This window comes from Penicillium malachiteum (genome assembly GCF_028827825.1).
Source record: "Penicillium malachiteum strain IBT 17515 chromosome Unknown utg000003l:1.0-4950554.0:1.0-4952489.0, whole genome shotgun sequence".
Lineage (NCBI taxonomy): Eukaryota > Fungi > Ascomycota > Eurotiomycetes > Eurotiales > Aspergillaceae > Penicillium > Penicillium malachiteum.
Genome location: NW_026643096.1, coordinates 3,458,764 through 3,479,776, shown reverse-complemented (window position 1 = coordinate 3,479,776; position 21,013 = coordinate 3,458,764). Strand labels below are relative to the sequence as shown.

At 47.1% G+C, this 21,013-nt stretch overlaps 7 protein-coding genes across 7 annotated transcripts; 3 read left to right on the top strand and 4 right to left on the bottom strand.

Annotated features, from left to right (window-relative positions):
• Positions 1-126: 126 nt before the first annotated feature.
• N7483_007633 (uncharacterized protein) lies at positions 127-1,757 on the top strand (the record flags this gene model as incomplete). The annotated part of the gene is made up of 2 exons (XM_057091070.1): positions 127-1,083; positions 1,152-1,757. 2 exons carry the CDS (start codon positions 127-129, stop codon positions 1,755-1,757), a joined length of 1,563 nt encoding a protein of 520 aa, XP_056945811.1.
• Positions 1,758-2,200: 443 nt separating this feature from the next.
• N7483_007632 (uncharacterized protein) lies at positions 2,201-3,206 on the bottom strand (the record flags this gene model as incomplete). Its single annotated transcript, XM_057091069.1, has 2 exons — positions 2,201-3,066; positions 3,122-3,206. 2 exons carry the CDS (start codon positions 3,204-3,206, stop codon positions 2,201-2,203), a joined length of 951 nt encoding a protein of 316 aa, XP_056945810.1.
• An 876-nt stretch (positions 3,207-4,082) lies between these two features.
• Positions 4,083-5,866, top strand: N7483_007631 (SD08430p; the record flags this gene model as incomplete). The annotated part of the gene is made up of 2 exons (XM_057091068.1): positions 4,083-5,473; positions 5,524-5,866. 2 exons carry the CDS (start codon positions 4,083-4,085, stop codon positions 5,864-5,866), a joined length of 1,734 nt encoding a protein of 577 aa, XP_056945809.1.
• A 606-nt stretch (positions 5,867-6,472) lies between these two features.
• Positions 6,473-7,257, bottom strand: N7483_007630 (uncharacterized protein; the record flags this gene model as incomplete). Its single annotated transcript, XM_057091067.1, has 3 exons — positions 6,473-6,568; positions 6,660-6,884; positions 7,168-7,257. 3 exons carry the CDS (start codon positions 7,255-7,257, stop codon positions 6,473-6,475), a joined length of 411 nt encoding a protein of 136 aa, XP_056945808.1.
• A 5,595-nt stretch (positions 7,258-12,852) lies between these two features.
• Positions 12,853-13,653, bottom strand: N7483_007629 (uncharacterized protein; the record flags this gene model as incomplete). The annotated part of the gene is made up of 1 exon (XM_057091066.1): positions 12,853-13,653. One exon carries the CDS (start codon positions 13,651-13,653, stop codon positions 12,853-12,855), a length of 801 nt encoding a protein of 266 aa, XP_056945807.1.
• A 481-nt stretch (positions 13,654-14,134) lies between these two features.
• On the top strand, positions 14,135-14,866 carry N7483_007628 (Yae1 family protein; the record flags this gene model as incomplete). Its single annotated transcript, XM_057091065.1, has 1 exon — positions 14,135-14,866. The coding sequence occupies one exon, from the start codon at positions 14,135-14,137 to the stop codon at positions 14,864-14,866; it is 732 nt and encodes a 243-aa protein (XP_056945806.1).
• A 3,119-nt stretch (positions 14,867-17,985) lies between these two features.
• Positions 17,986-19,701, bottom strand: N7483_007627 (uncharacterized protein; the record flags this gene model as incomplete). The annotated part of the gene is made up of 1 exon (XM_057091064.1): positions 17,986-19,701. The coding sequence occupies one exon, from the start codon at positions 19,699-19,701 to the stop codon at positions 17,986-17,988; it is 1,716 nt and encodes a 571-aa protein (XP_056945805.1).
• Between the last annotated feature and the right edge of the window lie 1,312 nt (positions 19,702-21,013).

Below are 21,013 nucleotides of genomic sequence, written 5' to 3'. Positions count from 1 at the left end.
GGCGAGTCCTTTCATACCGGTGAAGCCGAAGCGCAACATTTCCCCCTCGGTCAATGCGCGCCCACCGGCACGGCGTCATCGCCACACACAGATAAGATGGGAGCATCAGGAACTCCCCGGTCCGTCATGGACGAGGACAAATACCGACAAGAAGTACTCCAGGTTACCTCGGCGGAAGCAGAACAAGCGCGGGCGCAACAGCTTTCCGACGAGGCGCGGGATCTCGGTCTGAAGGTCCCCGATATTAATGCCACAGCGCCGCTGGCGGCTTCGATTGCCTGTGGGATGATCGATCTCTCCTCTCCAACACTTTCATCAGCATCATCTACGAATCGAACCTCCACGTGCGATGGCTCCGTAACTCCTTCCCTTTCGCTCGAACAGTCTTCCCCGCCATCAGCCCCGCTGGAGCAGGCTACTTCGTCTTTATCGCAGTTAGCTCTGGGTTCTGAGCGTGTGAAACCTGGAAGTACACGGTCACTGGCGTCGTGGTCTACTCGACCGACTTCGTTCTGTTCTAGTGAGAGTCGGACGATTAATGCGGGGCTGGGACTTCATGATGGAGTGACGCCGAAGGGAAATCGAAATTCGATGTATGTTGTTGCGCCGGCGGATAATAAGGAGAAAGAGAAAGAGAGACGACGAAGTAATTTGAAAAATGCGATTGGACGCATTCATTTTCGCAAGAGGCGCGCTCCGTCGGCTGCTATGTTACCACCCAATGCACGAGTCATGATCACTAGAAGCGATGAGGGAGAGCAATATGTGTTTTTAGAGAAACCGCGTGAGATACCGACCAGTACGCTTGGTAACGCGAGCAATCCAGCATATCCCAGCAGCAATAGCAGCAGCACCACGGACTCACTGCCGAAGTTGGAGATTCCGACTTTTGGACCAGAAGCGCTGAAGCGAAGTTTGGAGGATCCTGATTTGCAGGAGATGCTGAATCGACATAAAATGGAGAAGAATCGTCATATGCAGTTTCAAGAAGCTGCACTCAACATCCTTCGGGACGGGCACCAGACTGCGGTTTCCGAGGCACAGTCAAAAAACTGTCGCCTGGAGGATGAGAAACGTGAAAAGGTTAGTCGCACAGCTTACATACTCGAATTTTTCTTTCAACTTGAAGTATTCACTAACATGGATGTTAGAATGAGAGCGATGCAATCCGTATAGAGGAGCGGCAACTAGCAGTGGAGATGGAACAACAAAGAGAATTCGAGCGCGCAAAAGTAAATTCTCGCACGCGCATCAAGCATATGGAAGGTTATTTCCGGAATGCGAGCCCCCCGCCATCCCCTGCAGCCGCAGCGGATCCTTCCGCCGATTCTTTGTCTTTGTCTATAGCCGAGGGGACACCCCCGGCACGGCGCATTACACGACAGCAGCTCGAGCAGCTGGAACAACAATACCACGATCACGAAAATATGGATGCGCTTCATCAAGCCCGTATCAAGGTTCTTAGAGAACGTCAGGAGAAGAGGCTTCAGGAAGCTATTGCGCGAATGGAAACCGAACTCGGAGATTTATGCGAACAGCATAGCAAGGAGGTTGCGGCTTTACAGGCTGATCAGCGTCGCGAAGAGAGCTCGCTTATAGATTCTCTGGAGACTAAGAAGGTCTTGTTAAGACAACGATGGAATTTGGAAGAAGCCATCTTGCGTTGTCAGTTGGAGAATCAAAATGGTCAGCAATATGGACCCTTACCTCCAATCTCTTTCTGTGTGGAAGAATCCGAGGCTGAGAATCGCATATGAGTGGGGAGTTTCTGTCCTGTTGAGTCAGGATGTAAATGATGAGACCATCTAGTCTCTGAATTGGTAGGTTGATGGCTGCATGTCATCTTCCATGATACCCTGATTTATATTTGCTTTTTTTGGAATGTCGTTTTCCCTTTCATTGGTTCCTGCGAGTGAGGCTATACCCTTGTTGATTTCTCTTTCGATCTGATGCCCCATTATCTTCTTGTAATCACCTTTTCATTTCCGGCCTTGGACTCAGATTCCATGTCTATATATCGCATTGCGGCGGCTTTTTGATTTGAGGTGTGCATAACTCCATCTTGATGCATTTAACATTGGATATACTATGGCTTCTAAAGATATTGAATGTAACTATTATGAATTCAAAGTATCGCAAAGGGGTATCTATTAGTTGAATCATCACGCAAATAAATAAAAGGTCATCATAAGCAGAAGCATCAAGGAGTATGCTCCTTCAGTCTCTCCAAAAGAGTCTCAATCCTCGCACCACCTCCAATCATCGCATCCTCAATGGCCTTATCTCGACCAAGATCCCCAATAACAACCGCCCGTTCCACAAGTCCCGTATTAGACAGCTTAAACCGTCCAACACGCCCATCCTCCCATTCCAACCGCACATACCGCGTCTCAATAGACGTCGAATCCAGCGATACAATACCCGCCTTGCTTTCCGGGGATAAGCGATCCACAGAATTCGATTCCGCATCATCACTTAATCCCAATTGCTCACGCAGCATTTCGACCACATCGCATCGTAAATGCCAAGCCACAAGCTCACGTCGTAGTTCACGAACAAAGCCTCGTAGATCCTGTTTCCGAGTATTCCTTTTCGCCTTCGCTTTCCTCATCTCTTCCTCCTCGTCACTCCCTTCACTCTCCTCATTCGCAGAGGATACTTTCTTATTTCCTGGAAGATAAACATCCTCTAACTTGGACATGGAAATAAATGCCGGAACGGTGTGTCTGTGAACTCGTAATTTCATCTCCTTTTCACCCCGAACGCGTTCACGCTGTAGGAGGATATAGTAGGGCTTCGCGAATCGACCATTGCGCGTGCTTACGTCAATGCGCACGCCCAGAAGATTCCCGGCTGGAGCTGTAGGAGAAGGATCCTTGAAGGGGAATGCGGTCGTGCCAAATGCGATTCGGTAGTGATTTGTTGTGGAGTGTTTCCCGGCTGCTTGGGCTAATGGGGAAAGATCATCTTGGAGGCTTGTTGGGGGTTTGCGGAGGAAGGATTGGACGTTTGGGGAAGCAAGAAGACTTGATGAGAGGAATCTTTTGCGGCGTTGGAGATTTCGGACTGAATTATGTTAGATATGCATTCTTTGCTGGGAATTTCTGGGTGTTATGCATACTCTGCGCGCGAATGGAGGCGATTTCGGTGTCTAGTTGCTCTGCTTCGGGGTCTGGAGTTGCGGAGTGGTTGGCGCGTGTGTTCATTTTGTCTGTCGTTTTTTTGAAGATGATATCCTGGCAATAATGTCTCAAGATACTTATACTGGATGGGTCTTCTAGTTGCGCCCTCTCCTAGATGCACATGGACGGTATGATAGCTGTTGATAGTAATGTCCCTGTTTGTTTTGTTTGTTTATATTGATTCCACGTGACTTCATAGAGTCGCGATGACTTCATTCTGGAGATTCCCCATTAATCAGCTACTTCTACTCTATACACAAGTACTCGATATCTTGCACAAACCAATCTCTGCTGCCCATATATAGACCCAATAATAGATCCTGAATAAACTGCTGTCCAACCTGATCTTCAATGCCCAATGCCTCCCTAACTTGCAACACGCTCATCCTGTCGGTCGCGTGCAGCACTGTATCACCATGAATATCCCCGGGCGCCAACCATGAGTTTGTAATCTGTAGAATAAAAAAGATCTTCAAGTGGACCTCGGGATCTGCTTGAGCCTGACAAAGAGTCTCAAACAAGGGAAAAGTGTAGAAGGACTCGACCACTCAGGAAGACTTCCGCTTTGTAAGAGGCCAGCTTGCCTCTCCACGCGCTCTCGCCCAGACTTTCCCAAGATCCGGATCTTCCCCCCCACCACCTCCATGTATGCTCTTTAGAGGACTTTCCTTCTTTCTAAGACCCTTTCGTCCTCCATGCATCGGTCACCAATTCTCTACTCTTTACCCGCCTAACAAGCGCGGAATCTCTCGAATCACTAGCTCGACGCGCCCTTTCTTTGAAACATCGCCGAATACCACTCCCCTGCTTCCGGCCTGAATTCCTCCGACATTCTACTTCAGACTAAAACCAATACATTTTGAACTTGTACACCATCAATTTTGACCCCTATACAAATCAATGACACGAAAGAACGCCTCCCTCTCCAGACGCCGCTCCAAACCGAGCCTCAAAGTTGCTACTGGCCAGAACGGCCATGCGAACGGCGCTATGAACAACATTGAAATGCGCAAACGCGATACCCCCTCCGCCGAATCCTCCGCAGAGCGAACAGCTCGCCTGATGGCTCGTCCGAGTTTCTCCCTCGACGAGGAACCTGCCGTCATCCCTCAAACCCCCATCATGACTACCACGAGTTTCCATAACCTGCCCGCCAGTGACAGACGCAATTTCCTCTTGCTATGCGTTCTATACTTCTTGCAAGGCGTACCGATGGGTCTCGCCACGGGCTCTGTGCCTTTCCTCTTGAAACCGTATTTGTCTTATGGCCAGATCGGTATCTTCTCTCTGGCTTCTTACCCGTATTCTCTCAAGTTATTCTGGAGTCCAATTGTCGATGCTGTTTGGAGCACCCGATTTGGTCGTCGCAAGAGCTGGATTACCCCGGTTCAGGTGATTGCGGGTCTGGCTATGATCTACCTTGGTAGACACATTGGAGATATGATGGAGAAGGCTGGCGCAAACGGTGGCGCTGGTGTGTGGAACTTCACATATTGGTGGTTCATGCTGGTTTTCTTCTGCGCCACGCAGGATATTGCCGTTGACGGCTGGGCCATTACACTTATGTCTCCTCCTAATATCTCCTATGCCTCTACTGCTCAGACTGTTGGCTTGACGGCCGGTCACTTTTTGTCATATACCGTCTTCCTAGCATTTAACTCGAAGGACTTTGCGAACAGATGGTTCCGCGCCGTCCCTGCTGAAGGAGGTCTCTTGTCCCTGGGTACATATTTGACCTTCTGGGGCTGGACCTACCTCGCTGTTACATTGTGTTTGGCATTCCTCAAGAAGGAGGACCGTACTCAGGAGCGTGATAGCATCCTTGATGTGTACAAGAGCATGTGGAGTGTCTTGAAGCTCAAGAACATCCAGACCATCATCATTATTCATCTGATTGCCAAGATCGGGTTCCAGGCAAATGACGGTGTCACTAGCTTGAAACTTTTGGATAAGGGCTTTGGACAAGACAACATGGCATTGGTCGTTTTGATCGATTTCCCCTTTGAGATTATGCTGGGCTACTATGCCGGTAAATGGTCTACCGAGCATGGACCCATGCGACTATGGGGCTGGGCTTTTATCGGTCGCTTAGCTGCCGCCGTCCTTGCCCAGTTCACCGTGATGATCTACCCCAGCGGACCAGAAGTTCCATTCTGGTACATGCTGACCGTCATCCTGGAGCATATTGTCTCAACATTCATGAACACCGTCATGTTCGTCGCGATCTCAGCATTCCACGCTCGTATCGCTGATCCAGCTATCGGAGGAACCTACATGACACTACTTGCAACGTAAGTCTCCATTCAATCCTTATACACTTTATATACTAACTCTGATCCAGCGTTTCCAATCTCGGCGGAACATTCCCCCGCATCTTCGTGCTCAAACTAGTAGACATGTTCACGAAGGCAACCTGCCTGCCACCAAGCACACCACCACCCGCTGACAAGCTGAAAGATGCCCTCATTACAGCTGCATTCTCATGTGCCCTCGAGCCGGAGAAGAACCGCTGTATCAACGGTGGTGGAACTTGTATCGTTGACCGCGACGGCTACTACATTACGAATATCATTTGTGTGCTTATTGGCACGGTCACCTTTGTGTGGTTTATCAGACCCGCTGCTGCAAAGCTTCAGGCTTTGCCGTTGCGAGCTTGGCGATTGGTCCCAGGTTCGCGCGAGTGAGCATAAATCAGCATCAATTTGATCATGTGGGCATGTACTTTATAACGGTTACTATAGTCTAATAGATTGAATCAAAATATTTTGATAAAATTTATGTTTCATTCGTAGGGTTATTAGGTAATCTCATCGAGTTCAGGGTAACTATTCAAGGCTAGTGAGGTCCATGTGGATGCTAAATGATCTTCACTCGCACTGGCAGAAGGGGTTTCTGGCACAGTTGTACTGGAGAGCCACTAGCTACTTCCCCAGCGGTATTTATCCTAGTTGGAAAACTGTCTGCTGCCCAGGTGGTTTGGAAGATGAATTGGCAGTACCTGCACAGAAGATTGGGTTGTTCATCAGATGTCCCAGCGTACGATTCACTGCTTGGATGGCCCGAGATGGAACTTATCCACAAAAGCCTTGATCTCATCATTGACCTTGACTTTGACATATCAAGTTCGAATACCTCGGGGCGGACCCACATGTATTCCAGGTGTTCATTCTAGTGTGTCCGGATCTTAAGATGAAGACCAAGAAGTGCTATTCAAAACATCTTCATCATCGGCATGAGACTGGTTATCAGCTATAGGAGCTGAGGCTTGTTCGCCAATTTTTCGCGAGGATTTATTGGCCAAGAGGTCCTTCGTGGACAGCATACGCATAACCCAATCTCCGATATCGATGACGGTTTCGCGGCATCTTGTCGGGGTATTCATCCTTCTGTGGAAAACATGTACTGTTATCTGGAAGAACTTTGGGCTGATATCAGTTTAGGAGGATGGACTTCGTTTGGAATTGCCGCCTTTCTCACATAAGGACGTTGTCTTGGTGCTGCTTCTGGTGATTTGTAGATCTTGAGACCCCGGGATTGGAAGACAGAGCCGATATTCGGAACTCCATTAACATCCATCCTTGTAACTATAGTTTTGGGCTTCTCTTTGAAATCAGCATTAGCCATGGCAGCAGCAATACCATCATCCTCATCAACCTCGGCATCCCCAGGTAATTTTTCAACCCCAAGTCCATCCAAATTCAGCTTTAGATCGTGTCTTTGAATTCTTCAGGTGATGGATTAGTAGGGCGTAGCTGGTTTGCCGCTCTCATGCGGTCTTGCTGGATCATTGATCAGAGTTCTGTCGCCGATATCTGCGTCCTTGACGTCCAAATCTATTCCAGGCCTCCTGGTTCAGACCTGAAACGAGATCCTTGTAATGAATATCTTTTCCCAATACCTTAGTAACTTTCTCAGACAAATATCGAGCTGTAATTCTTGTAGAGAGGATCATTGTCGTGTGCTCATTCCCCCATCTCATACTTACTCGCTGACGGATTAAATCGATAGAGGCAAGATTCTCCAGCATGAATTCTTGATGCTCTTTTCCTTTCAGATCGGAACCTTCTGTGCTCATTGATGTATTCCGCACCGCTTCTCAATTCGTACGTTTACCGTTGCGAGAGAGAAGGGGTATTTTTATCGCCTGGCAGAGATTCAGTAGCTGTATCCGACCTGGGTTGTGATAAGACCTATGATTCGGACAGTGTGCACGGAGTCACGCTAAGGCCAAACGTCCATCTGATACACCCATTTGCTAGATGTGGCCATCTAAGCATGTCGTATACCTCAGCATGTTTGTTTTTGTTGGATTTCGAGGCAAAGATGCAATCTTTATACCCGAAAAGATCAAGCCAGCTGGATTTCCTTTTGGGGAGTAGGGTAATTAAGTAGCTGAAGAAACATACGACTGAATGCCTCGTCGGATCCACGAGTCGATCTCTCCTTATTTCGTCATCGTACAATATGAATGCATAAAGTTGAGGCTGCTGTGGGCCTGGATGGCCGTTGTGCTAGTGGAACGATGGCATCTAAAGGATGACGATGGCAATGACCATGATGATGGGAATGGGACATCAGTCCGACTATCAACTGCGCTCTCAACCGTGATTTCTACAAGCCCATTTGACTGCACATGTCTCATCAGTTCGTGGGAAATTTTGCTATCTGCCAAAGAAGTTGAGTTGGAAAGTCTTTATCTTCGAACCCGAAAGATCTGAGACGTTTAAGAAGGGGAGTATTGGCTAAGCTAACTTCTCTAGTGAATCTGTCTCGTCTTTCTTTGGTCTCAGTGAGCCGTATGAAAGTGAGATCAGGGGTGAGATTGATTTCTCCGTCGAGAATGTGGCTGCTGTTCCAACCTGTATGCCGAAATACCTGCAGTAATGATCCCTTCATAAAAAGGATGACATGTGAAGTGAAAAAATAAGCAACACTGAATAGAAAAGAGAACCATGGAAGAGCACTTCTGAAGCTGGAGCTTAGGATGTGCGTTTGCATTGGATTTTGAGCCATAGGTGGCATGACAGTCAAATGATTTAGCACGCGGGCATAGCCATTTCTCCCCTATTACTAGAGCAATGGCTGTATCAGATGCACATTTGGCTCTAGCATGACTTTGGGCACCACTTTTTGAATCATAGGTCTTATCAGAGTCCAAGATTTCTTTGACTGAATGGTAATACGATATTGTGATTATTGCCAGCCTCACGAGCAATCTCCTCTTCGGAAAGCGTTCTCTGGGTTGTGATTCATGTTCGAGGTTGTATAAACCGTATCTTCTAGTAATACTCGGACTGTTTACCCAGGTATTGAGTTGGTTGACCATGGTGAGCTCAGGGATGCTGGTCAACACTGGAAGGTTTGAAGCCATGAGCCGACGTGCGTGATTAATCATAATCCGCTGGCACATCTATGCGAGACATAATATCTCCAGACATTCGGCGTCCTGCTAGTGCCATAACTTCCCCAATTACAGCCATCGGGGGCGAATGGTCGTAGAAGTCTATTATTTTCCATCGGCCGTTTAGCGAGTAGCCACCGGTCTGTGTTCGTTGTATTTGTCCACCCAGTTGAGGGTATTCTACATCGTTGGCCAGTCTCCGAAGATACCTGCAGGGATCTGTATTCGAATCAGTCATGACTCCGAGTCAAGCACGGAGGGTCTGAGAATCCTTACTGGGACACAATGGTATCTCTTCTTGGAATGTCGGCACCGACACCTTTTCCCGGAATTTGTATGATTCCAGAAGCATGGGATCCAGACTTATATGTACCGAAAGCTGAATCAGTTCATGTTCCAGGTTTCATCAGCTTGCTCCAATCACACTTCTTGTAGAACTAGCTCCACAAGTAGCTTTTCGATTCTGTCACGGCAGGTTTCATGTGGAAGCACCATTCTCTATTAAGGCGGGAGGCACAAGTCATACATGCACTGTCTAAAAGGAAAGTACCCTCCTTTCTAACAACCATCTTATATGTCTGGAATAAGCCGTGGTCACCTTTGCATTATATAGACGCTTGCCAGATACTTCTGCAAGGCATGCGGAAATACTCACCAAGCAGGAGATGATAGTCACCTGGGCATTCAAATATTCAGTTACCATTGATATAGGAATGAAAATGACCTGAGTATAAGGGAGCCGAGAAGATATGGAGTCAGGCTCGCTTCTCTCTATCGTTTTGGCCGCGTCCGAATGATCGAATCAAGTTGACGCCCATGATGAAGCTTTCGATGGAGTGGCCACTGGCAGCCTGATTTTGGTGGGGGAATTAAATGAGGTTATGTAGTGCCCCCTAGTAAAACTTGTTCAAATGTGTGGTTAGCAGGGTTCTTCCCGTTTGTATAGCAAATATGGTACATGCAGGGTGAGACAGTTCTGAGGTTTCTCATACTATGACTGGATGTATTGAAGTGACAAATTGCCATTTGCGTTTGTAGACTTTATCGACTGGGAATGGATCTTACAGCCTCGTCCCTGCTCTTGACTTGATCAAAGCCAGAAATTCCTACCCGTAAACGGCGTGAGCTGAAGATAACTTTGATCTATTTCCGTAGTGGAAGAGAGCAACTTATGCGATATCTATGTCTTGCAGGGCCCGGTATCGGGACCTAAGAAGATGCTACACAAACTGCAGAGAACGACTGACGCAAGAAATTGGGGAAAATTGGGGAAAAGGTTGTATGGAATTCTGATAATCCAATCGCGGATGAGTAGGAAGTGGAACAAGAATTCTCCAACAATCCAGGTTGACCACCCATCTCATCGCCTAACTAAGAACATGCAATTTCTCGTAATACCAAAACTTCCTTCACAGCTTATTCCTGATAACTGCCTGATTCCATGCCTTAATCTGGCTGTCTGACCAGAATATCAATAGGGCTCTCCAGAAATCTGAGAATGTGGCTTTGAGTCTCCACGTCCTAGCGAAAAGGGGTAGATATGTGCCACATCTGGTGGCACTAAGTCACCAGTTAAAATGCATATCCTTCGTTCTCTCGAGTCTCGCCACTGTAGAAAATTAGTGAAGAATTTAAAGATTGAACCATTCAAACTCACTAGGACTTTTTCGCCTAAAACTCCATTTTCCCTTCTCGCTTGTATATTGGATAGTCTCACTACCCATAGGAGTCTTGACTCTGTAGGAAGGAAAACTGGGTGAACAGCTACCCAAGTCCCCAACTTGTCTCATCACATCCTTGTACCTCTGCGCCGCAATCATTCAAGTTGTAACTGCAAATAGGTTTTAATCCATTTCCATGATTGTAAATGGATATTCTGCGGCAAGACAACTCAAGTGTCGTTCAGAGGCGGAAGATTTCGGGCATCTATTCTAATGGCTGCGATGCCTATTGCAGCACACAGCTCATTGCTTAGACAAGTCTGGTTATTCCTTCCCTGCTCATGATTCTTCCCATTAACTCCAATAACACACCCACGATTGCCCAGCCATCCAAGGCTTTCCAATACGCAAAAGCCACAAGACACCATCATGACAAAAAAATTCTCCTCTATAGGTGCCGAGCCTGAAGTGCTCGTCTAAGTCGAAATCCGATGGCTGTGTCCTTCAGCGAAAGATTGTTCGGATAATCTGTCCTGTGTGTTGATACCTCGAGAACGGTAATCATAAGTTGCTCCTGGTACTTAACTATGCATTTAGTGGCCAGCGGCTGTCGTGTAGAGAGTTGCTAACTCTTCGAGAGGATCACATCGTAATCCGTATGTCCAACCTTGGAAGGGATTGTCTTCCTTCTTTTGATGATACGTTGGTATGGTATCTTAAATCCAATCTTGAGTCAGCGAAAATGATTTTGGATCTTAAAGATGTAGGGACGTGCTCGAATGTTGGCCTCGCTGCAAACATTTTAATCCATATTTTCTTGAAGCTCTGTCTTTCGCCGGAAATGTGATCAGTCGAAGTTCACGGAAACGAGCAAGAAGGGCACTCATGCACGTACAAGAAGAAAACCGATCTTGGTCCACACATATACACGGTGTCTTCTTTTTCAAGTCGACTGTAGTATGTAATATTCGGAAGCCATGAATCAGGAACGGGAGTTTCCCTGGATGCTAAGCTACAGCGCCCATTATACCACACCCATGACCTTGGCCTATCGCCTATACTTTCCTGCCCGTCAATCTCACCCTTTTCTCATCTTTCCGGAGATGGCATATCGATCGGGAGCTGTTCTTTAGGTTTTCTCACGTATAGGTGCATCAAGTGTTCATCGCTGGGCTGGTCCGATCCCGTTGATATCACGCTTTCCGGTCTGTACTTGACTCACAGAAATTAGGACCTGGCTGTAGTTGAGCCGGGCTGCTAGGCTATACGAACAGGTCATGTCAGCGTGACAACTGCAATATAGCATATACAGCATTCTGGGTAGCTTTCCCTAATTGACTTACGGTGTTTGGTATTTGTTGTGTGGGTCATTCCCTCCCATGCTCCGCCATACATTAGGGTCCGAACCCGGCAATCTGCTGTGAAAGATGAGATCAAAGTGACAATATGTGAGGAGATAGAATCGCTATCGCTGTGTTGGCTGTCGTGGTTATCAGAAACTTCATCTGATATCTCATTTGGCCACACATCATGCGCTGGGCGTGGAAAAGGAACATCCATTTAATAAGGAAGTTATTTTTGTGGCCCATGCGCAAGTTTTTCTTTGTGCTAGATCTGCGTAAGTCCCACGAGGATAGACCAATTTGTGACAGTTTTCTTAAGTTCTCAGCCTTCCTGATTGAAAACCATGTGCCCTATCCGTATTGACTTGACTTCGATCTTTGTTTAATATCAGTCTGGTGCATCTCTCAGTCAGCTTATTCAACTGCGTATCCGTATGTTCGAGGGAAGAGGGTTAGAACAACGAGAATTAGTTGATAAAAGCGACTTACTTTGAGTCTGTAAACACAGGCAGGACCATTTCCTTTCGCTTTTGTTGCCTTTTTATCATCTCGATTCCTGATCAAGCAAGCCCCTGACTTGTTGCAGTGATTCTCTTCTTCTAGAGGTGTCTGTTTTAGTAATGGGTAAATAGGAGAGAGGCGAAGGGAACTAGTGGTGAAGGATGGCAATGTATAAGTGAGGAAGAAGTTTGTTCTCACCTTTGCGTCGGAAGCCGCAAGTCTACTGTGGTCAACCCAAAACAGGCGTGAGAACGAAAAACAATGAAGTTGAGAAGAAGGAAGAAGGTGGTGAGAAGGTGATACCGTGGCTGTACTGTGAATCTCTGTGAAATTAGAGTATCCAGTCTGCTTGGTGATATCGTAGCAGGTGATCATCGTGATGGATTTATTACTGCACTTATTCAGTGCATTGACTTCTGCATGAAATGAATGTCATGTAAGCATCGAGAGCCATGTGTGAGTAAAGCAACTCAAAGGTCAACTTTAACACTGATGATGTTGATCAAGTAGATTCAAGGTGGCATGGAGAACCCAGTCAAATTTATCAATCATGTATATGATAAACTTTTGACAAGAAAGGATTGAGAATTGACTCCGAATTCCAAGGTTGGAGCAAAGAGGCGTCGGCCAGGGTGATGAACTAAATTATCGATGAAGAAACGTATTGATGAATATCATCGTCGTTTGATGATCTTGAAGAGAAGATCTGACAATTTTATATACAAAATTGGTTCCATCTTTTTACAGATTCCCTTTAATTCTACTCACTTCAAGTCCACTTGCAATTCTCTCACCGCAAGATCAAGTATAAGTCTTGCATATCCCCAATGCAACCGATTCGTCCACTCCGGCAAAATCTTCTGAATCTCTAAATCCCCCTCCTCGGGCACAACCTCATAATCATGCGCTGCAGAGAACCGTACATCGAGAAACAGTTCACTCTCACTGTCAACCCGATAAGGCTCTGAGACACTCATCTCATGGCGACCACCCGACATAAGTCTCCACGGGTATCCCCATCGCGCAATGCGTTCAAAGAACACACGTGGCTCATTGGCCATTTTCCATGATAGCAGAAGTCCGTTCGAATCATCATCTGCACCGATCTCCCGTTGAACAGACATCAAACCGTTCACTAGTTCTCGAGGTTGGCCTGTCATTTTGTTCGGAGCGAATCTCTCAGGAGTATCGCCGGTATCACCGGGTTGGTATTTACCATTCGTGATGAGCCCGACGATTGATGACTCTGTTTTCATAATTCGAGACCCGAATACTGTACGTGCCCATGCATCTTCTAGGTCGGTTTTGGATGGTGCCGGATCATTCTGGTTCCTGCGTCGAGCTATGAGGGATCGCAATGGTATACGCGCGGCATAGATATCTGTATATGGGCAATATTGGATATTTGGCTTGCTTGGTGTTTGAAGAGCCTTGCTCCCTGTCGTAAGAGGCTGGTTTGGATATTTCTTTTCCAGGTGGGAAAGCCCAAGATGAGTGCAGTAGACTGCCAGGCCGGAGGGGATGATGAAGTATGTGAGGAGTCTGCCACGTATGGATCTTGGCATTGTGAATTTGACTGATACTAATAGCATGAAAGAGAAATCATTGCGATGAGTGCATCCTTGTTAAATGGGTGCGGAGTTCATACTGGAATAGGATTGGGGGCTAATGGGGCGGGGGGTAATTGCACCGACCGAAGGATGTGTGAACTAACTAGTATGATACTATACTATTCTTAAAGTGATCTTCAATTAACCATCGGATTCATTAGATCAACATAATTTCAATGAAAATGTCATTTATTAATATTATCAAAGTCTCATAGTATGCACTTCCACTCTACTCCTTATAATTGTCAGTAATGCCCCACTTGTCCCGCCGATCACAACTTTTTTTCTCTTTATCAAGTCAAGTTACCAGCTTCAACTATTTCCTTCCAACAGCAATAGTAATTCAAGCTATATCAACTTCGCAGGGCAGGTCATGAACTGTATCCACACAGACTCCAACTCCGAACCATCTCTTCCTGCATCCCCCGCTACCACAATGTCATCCACAACCTCCGACACTGCGCACCCCGCAGTCGACAACTCTCTTGACGACATCTTCGGTTCCTCCCCACCACGCGAGACCAGAGAAATACCTACGCACACAGAATCACACAGAGAAGCTTTAAACTCAGGCTCTGTCGAACCCTCCGATCTCCCGTCACTGCGCCGCCAACACGTTACCGCAGGCTACCGAGACGGCATCTCCGTATCGAAGGGCGAACGAGTACAAGATGGATTCGACGCCGGGTTCCCGGTTGGCGCGCAACTGGGTATGCGAGCAGGTACAATTCTGGGTATCCTCGAAGGAATCAACCGTGGCCTTGAAGACCGAAGTGCGTCTAGCAAAGTGAAGAAACCCACCGCGCGGGGTAGTACGCGTGAAGAAAAAACGCGTGTCTCGGAAAGCGATTCCAACCGGGAACTTCGCACAAAGATTCTACAAATGTACCAGGAAGCAGCCAAGGCATTAGATGTTCAAGCTGTGTTTACAGGATTCGAAGCTGCCCCTGCTTCCGGATCCCGAGTTGATACAGACTCCGGCGAGGTCCAAAATCGGGATGAAGAAGCAGGGGAGAAGCCTGAGACCCAGTTATCTAAGAAGGGAGATGTCGTAATTCAGAAATGGGAGGAGAAGCTTGCTGTTCCACAATGGGAGAAGAATATGGAGGCCTTGGAGATGAAGGAGAGTCAGGATGGAGACAAGGGCGCCGCGGGGGAGCGGAGTTGAAGATCTTTTCCTACTGTCCGCGACCAATGTGTGTTACTGCCAGGGTTTTAACCTTGACCTTGTGGGAACAATGTCTCATCGGTTTCCATGGGAATCGTGGGCCATGCTGCTTTTTTGTACGGCTAATCCGTTGCCGTCCCGCTTTTCTGCACGATGTGATGAGACCAGATACCTGAATAACCCCGCTACCGCTGCAAGGAAAGGACAATGGGGACGCGGGTAACCGTCCGGAACGTCGCGATCATCGTGTTTTAGAGAAAACGGCTTTGTGATCTGAGACACGGGTTGGACTTGCGCAGGGAGGCGGTTTTATTACTCGACAGTTGGAGGGAGATGAGATGACGACAGATGTATGCGGTGTTATATTCCTGCATTCAATGACGAGGCTGTCAACACGGGTCAGAGCAGATGGTCTCAATGCTTGATCTGTGGATCCAGAGGCAAAGGACTGTCATATGACACAGCATTGTTTGAATGAGTTTGAACAAACTGTACTTCGGCAATCTACAGCCTCGATCTAGGCTGGTCGGGACTCCCGAGTCTAGACCTAGACCCTGAAAACCGATTCCGATAGATCAGAAATCTGAAACCCACTGTGGCGGTTAAGTTTCGCGGAGGACTACAAGGTGCCGCCGACGGGGGACAATAGCCTTGCGTTGATCGGACCGGTCTCGCTGAGGACTTTTGAACTGCCCAGGTGGTGCCCGATGAGAACTGAGACTGAAACAAAGGGATGTCGAACATTCTGTCTCTATGGAAACTGAGATGCTGCAGGCACCTGTATTGACAGTGTTGACAAGTGTTGCAATTGAAAAATCCTGAAGTTCAAGAACTGAACATTGTGGAATCTGATTTTTGTTGCCTGTACGGAGTACGGGGTATGATATCAGACGAAGGATCATAAGAATCTGAGCTGCCTAAAACCAATTTTGAACTGGCCATCTGGCCTGGACCGTGGCAAAATAAACAGTTTCAAAAAGTACGAAGTACGTGGAGACGTTATAATGCAAGGGATGAGGATGTGATCTGGATGATTCTCCCATGTGGGGCTGCAGCCCTGGAGTTCAGTTGGACTTTTGTACTTGAGCTCACTATGGACTTTGACTCTGTACAAAATCAAATTCCCCATTTATGTATCTATTCAATGCTATTCTTTCTAGTTAAGTCAAGCGAGTAACTGGAACTTGGTGGTTCAATTCATGTTTAATGAAGTCCAACTTGAAGTTATTCAAGTCCGAGTCCGGGGCCTCCAGCCCTGGTCCACGGGTGCCGTTATATATTCACAGTCTCGTACTAGACTACCCAACCAGTAGTTCTAGTATGTAGTAGTACTAGTAGGTAGTATGCATTCAAGTTGAAGTCGGTAATATGATTTATTTTGCTCCAATGTCCTCTACGTCTAATATTTGATCCGATCTAGTATTTCGATCCTCAATTTCGAGTAGTACTAGGTAGTACATCATGCTCAGGTCTTGAGTGATTCCAATGTTATGCATGGAGACATCTCGGTGACTCAAAGCAACGAAAAGGAGTACAAAAGTACTCAGTATCAAGGGCAAGAGAGTCAATCCATATGCAAGCTTCTATCATCTCATAACTCAAATATCCAAAGGCAACAAGGGAATCGTAGTTCCTGCGAAGTTCGTACTTTATACGGATCACGTCGCCACTAGTGATACTAACGCGTCACTATGTACAGTGGAACCTTGGAACTTCAATGAAGCAGAAACAACTCAGGGGTTCTAATAAAGGACAAAAGAGTACTCCGTAAACCCCACCTGTTCAACTCAGACATGAAACGAAAGACCCTGAAAACCTTGGACTTGAATTCCGTAAGCCTCAGAACCCAATACTATCAACCCCAGTCCCAATAAACCCAATCGAAGCCCTGGAGGACCATCCTAGCTAAATCGAGTCCAATCAATAACTCATACTTTTGCAATGCCTAAAGCAGTGACGTACAAATCGAAGAATTGACCTGTAGAATTACTCTAACGGACCCAGGAGCCGGGTTGACATCCCTGTCTGGATCCAGGGACCAGGATTGATGGATGCAGGAGGTAGGGGACTTTCGTCGTGCAGGCTGTCAGATCTTGTGAGACATCACTTGATTGAAAGTACTTTTCATGAGTGAGTCACGGCTACTCCGTATGCTGGGCTTGGCTAAAGTACTTTGGACTATGATTTGAGATCTACAGAACAGGTGTTCGTTAGTACTGGGGTGGTTGGGTGGCGATGATTGAGGCCGTGCATATTAATTGAAAAATTGGATTAGACGCCACAATTCTTCAACCGTATCATCTGGAATATTCAATATTGGGGACAACAGGGTCGTAGTTAATTATGTGAGATTGACCGTTGTATTGGTGAATGCCAGTTGATGGTAAGTGGCGGAGGGCCACGTCAGTACTCAACGTCAACTCTGACATTCCGAAGGATTCATCGCCCAGGCGACTACGTAGGAAGAAGGAGATTTTGTAATTGAAGTATCATTTTGCATTTTTGTGTTCGTAAAGTAAATATGCTTTTGTTGCGCCCCATTTTCTATCGCAATCTTAACCCATTTCCTGGTTATCATTATTCTGGTCATACATAATCGAATTCTTGAGACATAAAGAAAAGTTCAGATAGGAAATAAAAGAGATCGAAACTCAGTCAATCGGTACAGGCAGTAGGTAAAATCATAGGGAGAAAAAAAGCTCAAAGGAACCAAGATGGTAGTACAGATTCGAAAAGGAAGAAGCAGACGTTAACATGACCACGTAGTGAGTGACTGGAGTAAAACTCCGAAAGTAGTATTGCGAAAAAGGAGAATTAGTGAAAGTGGATCAGAAGATCAGTGGCTGGTTGCAAGATGGTATTGTCGTCCGTGAAATCATTGTCATTGTACGGAGATTCGTTGTGGATTCGTATTCGAGAGAAATCGTTCAAGGTCCAAGGAAAATGTTTGAGATGGTGGTAATAAAATGTGACCATCGTGGAGATCGTGGAAGATCGTTGTGTTCGTCATCGTGGGAACACATGGAAGCATCAAAAATTGAAATTCATAGCAGATATGTTGATACGCCTGAAGGAAACGCCAAAGCAAAACGCCAGGTCCGCCGTCTAGGTCATGGAAATCAGATAGTAGTCGTGTTGTTGGATTTCATGGGCCGGGCACAGTTAAGTGACCGGAGAGATTCCAAGAGACGACGGAAGAAGGGCCGTTCTTGGGCGGATTCTTGAAAGGCGGCAGGAGAGTGTTGCTCATAGCACATGGATGTGAGCTGTTCCTTGTCTGACTTCATGAACTCAGGGCTGTCAGATTGTTGGCGACGGCGAGACTGTGCTTGCATAGCAGCCGCAGCAGACCAGTCCATGTCGGAGTCATTGGCACTGTCAGATGGTCCACTGTTGTGACGGGAGCGAGGCTTCATAAGAGAGGTAGTTGAAGGGGCAACAATGCGAAGAGTTTGAAGTGGGTGACCTCGAGTACCATCACGACTGGTGCTTGGGCGCCCAGTACTAGGGCGGCTAATGCTTGGGCGATCCATGCTGACACCCCGGAAATCAGTGAGAGTATCTCCCACAACATCATCGGGCAGGGAAGGGAATCGCTCAGGTGCTTGTTCATCGAGCATAGCTTGACGGAGACGAGGTTGAGACTTTGCAGCACGGAGCTTGGCACGGCTGCGAACCTTGCGTAGTGTATCGATATGCTTGCGAGAGAGAGACTTGTTGCTGATCGACTCGTTCTCAGAGTCGGATTCCCATACAGATTGCTCACAGTGAGCATCCACAGTAGAAGTAGAGGGTCGTTCCACGGATGTGGCAGTCCACTGGCGAGAGATAGGAGGGGAGCTAGCAACTGGGCTTGGAAGAGGACTGGCACCATCATTGGCAGGAATGAAGAGAGCCTGGTCAAAATGTGTGGCATGTGGCTCCATGGTCACTGGGTTGATCAAGCTTGGGGGCGAGATCATAGAAGGATCCAAGGGAGGTCGGGATCCAATACCAGATTGTTTCCTGCGAGAGCTCATAGAACCGGCTGTGTTTGATAGATTGGGCAGTGTGGGGTGGGCCTTTCTTCTTCTTGAAGACGAAGACATACTGGATGTCTCGTACTTCATTGTCAAAGTTGATGTGGAGCCGTTCGATGATTCAGCCGGGGTTGTGGGACGAGTAGTGGCCGGGGTCAAAGCAGGCACAGGTGGCGGAGGAGGAAGAGAGTATTTGGGAGGTGTTGATGCAGGAAGGTAGAAAGCACGAGGCTCAACTGGGGCTCGGTGTGCGTGGTGGTACAGCTTCTCTGTGGCCTTGATCACGGCGTCAGGACAGGAAGGAGATGAATAGGAGTAGGTAGATGAGAAAGAGCTGCTTGGTGTAAGGTCTGGTACAGTAGCGTCGGTGTGGACGGAGCTGAAAGAGTTGTGGCTACTGTGTAGGGTTCGTGAGTCTTCAGTAGAAGAAGTGTAACGGTGGAAACGAAGGTTGTTCTCCAGTTCCAACTGAGCGAGGGTTGATCTATCTGGCCCTGTGTACTGCTGGAAATTCTGATGCTGCTCTGGAAGGTCCTTGCCGGTCAATGACAATGTGTAGTACTGGCTATTGTCCCCGCTGAATCTATCATCGCGAATTGTTGGTGCGTATGATCCCAAGGTTGGAGTCGCTCCAAGCGACTGTTCCAGGTAGAATGGGTCGGAATTGGATTCCTCCAATACCTTTGATCCGGCCTTTGGAAGATAGGTTGAAACGTGTTTGTATGGAGATGGCAAACAAATCGTAGTTTGAGATCTGTTCCGGTCTTGGTGCAATGCGTCCAACTCGCCTGAACAGTAACAATCTCCTTCAGCCATGGACTATGATTCCGATGTAAACTTGGTGGATCCAGATGGAAGAGATCCAGGCGAATGGATCTTGAAACTAGGACGGAGAAGAGTAGAGATAGAGAGAGAGTGGAGTTGAGGAGAGAAAGGAATGAGGAATGGAGGAAGGGCAGGGAAGGGGAATATGTTTATAGACCCAAAATACTAGAGTTCCGGGGCAGATACATGCCAATGCAGGTAAACAAAAGGACAGAGCACAGACATGACCTTACATGACGTCTCCTTCCGCGGCTGGGATGTTGCAGCAAGGACCAGTTTTCGGGTTCCAGCAAGGGAGCGGAACGTCATCCGTACAGGGATTTGTAGTAGACCTAGTACTTTGTACTTAGTACCTAATACACTGTTGATGTGAGGTTGTTGTGGTTCATCCAGCCCTGCTGTAGCCCTGTAGCCCTGGAGGAGGATTTCTGTACACAACCTCAATTCCATTTAGTAGTAACACAAATAAATCGTACATTCTATCCCATATGAACACGATTAATCTCAAATAAGTTATTCCTTTTTCCTCTTTATTCTTTCTTTTTTTCATCTTTTCTACGGAGTACTCCGTGGCCACCATTCGGGCCCCAGGACACTACCACCATGCAGCACAGTGTCACCAAAATCCCATGCAGAGGCTGGGAATGTGAGATATCAACTGGCCATTCTCCTGGGACACTGATGAGTTCCGGCGCGGAGGGCTTCCCGGATCAGCCACTAACGCCTACGACCCACTAGGATCGTCGTAGCAAGAGCTAAAGTCACACATCCAGCTGACCTCCATTCCAGCAGGCTCATTCCTGGGAACCGTGCAACGAAGTGACTCGTATCAGCCTCTCGAGCCTCTAACTGAAACTCCTCATGGGAGTGCATGAACGCTTAACGTTTCATCCAACCACCCACATACGCAGCACATTATATATATCACTCCGAGTATTTCTCGCATCGCTCTACGTCATGCCCGAACCATATGGGACTTTTGTTGCTTTTTAGCAGTGGCTGGCTCAATGTTGCATTTCTTTTGCTATTACCCCTCTCTATGTATAGAATATTCAGTAGTTCCAAGGTTGTCCCACTAGGTTGAGTCTTGTGCCGTGTGTTGTGGTCCCATTTTGCAGTTCTGCATACATACACACTCTCCTAGTTCGATTTTTGTCAACCCTTCGTTGCCAAAAAAAAAAAAATTGACCATCCTTTGGTTCGCTGGGAGAGCAATCCTAAGTTTTTTCCTGCGTCAAGGGCTATTTCACCTGCGTTAATGTTGTGTGTCATCCGCAAGCGACTCGTACACGCTTGACACTCG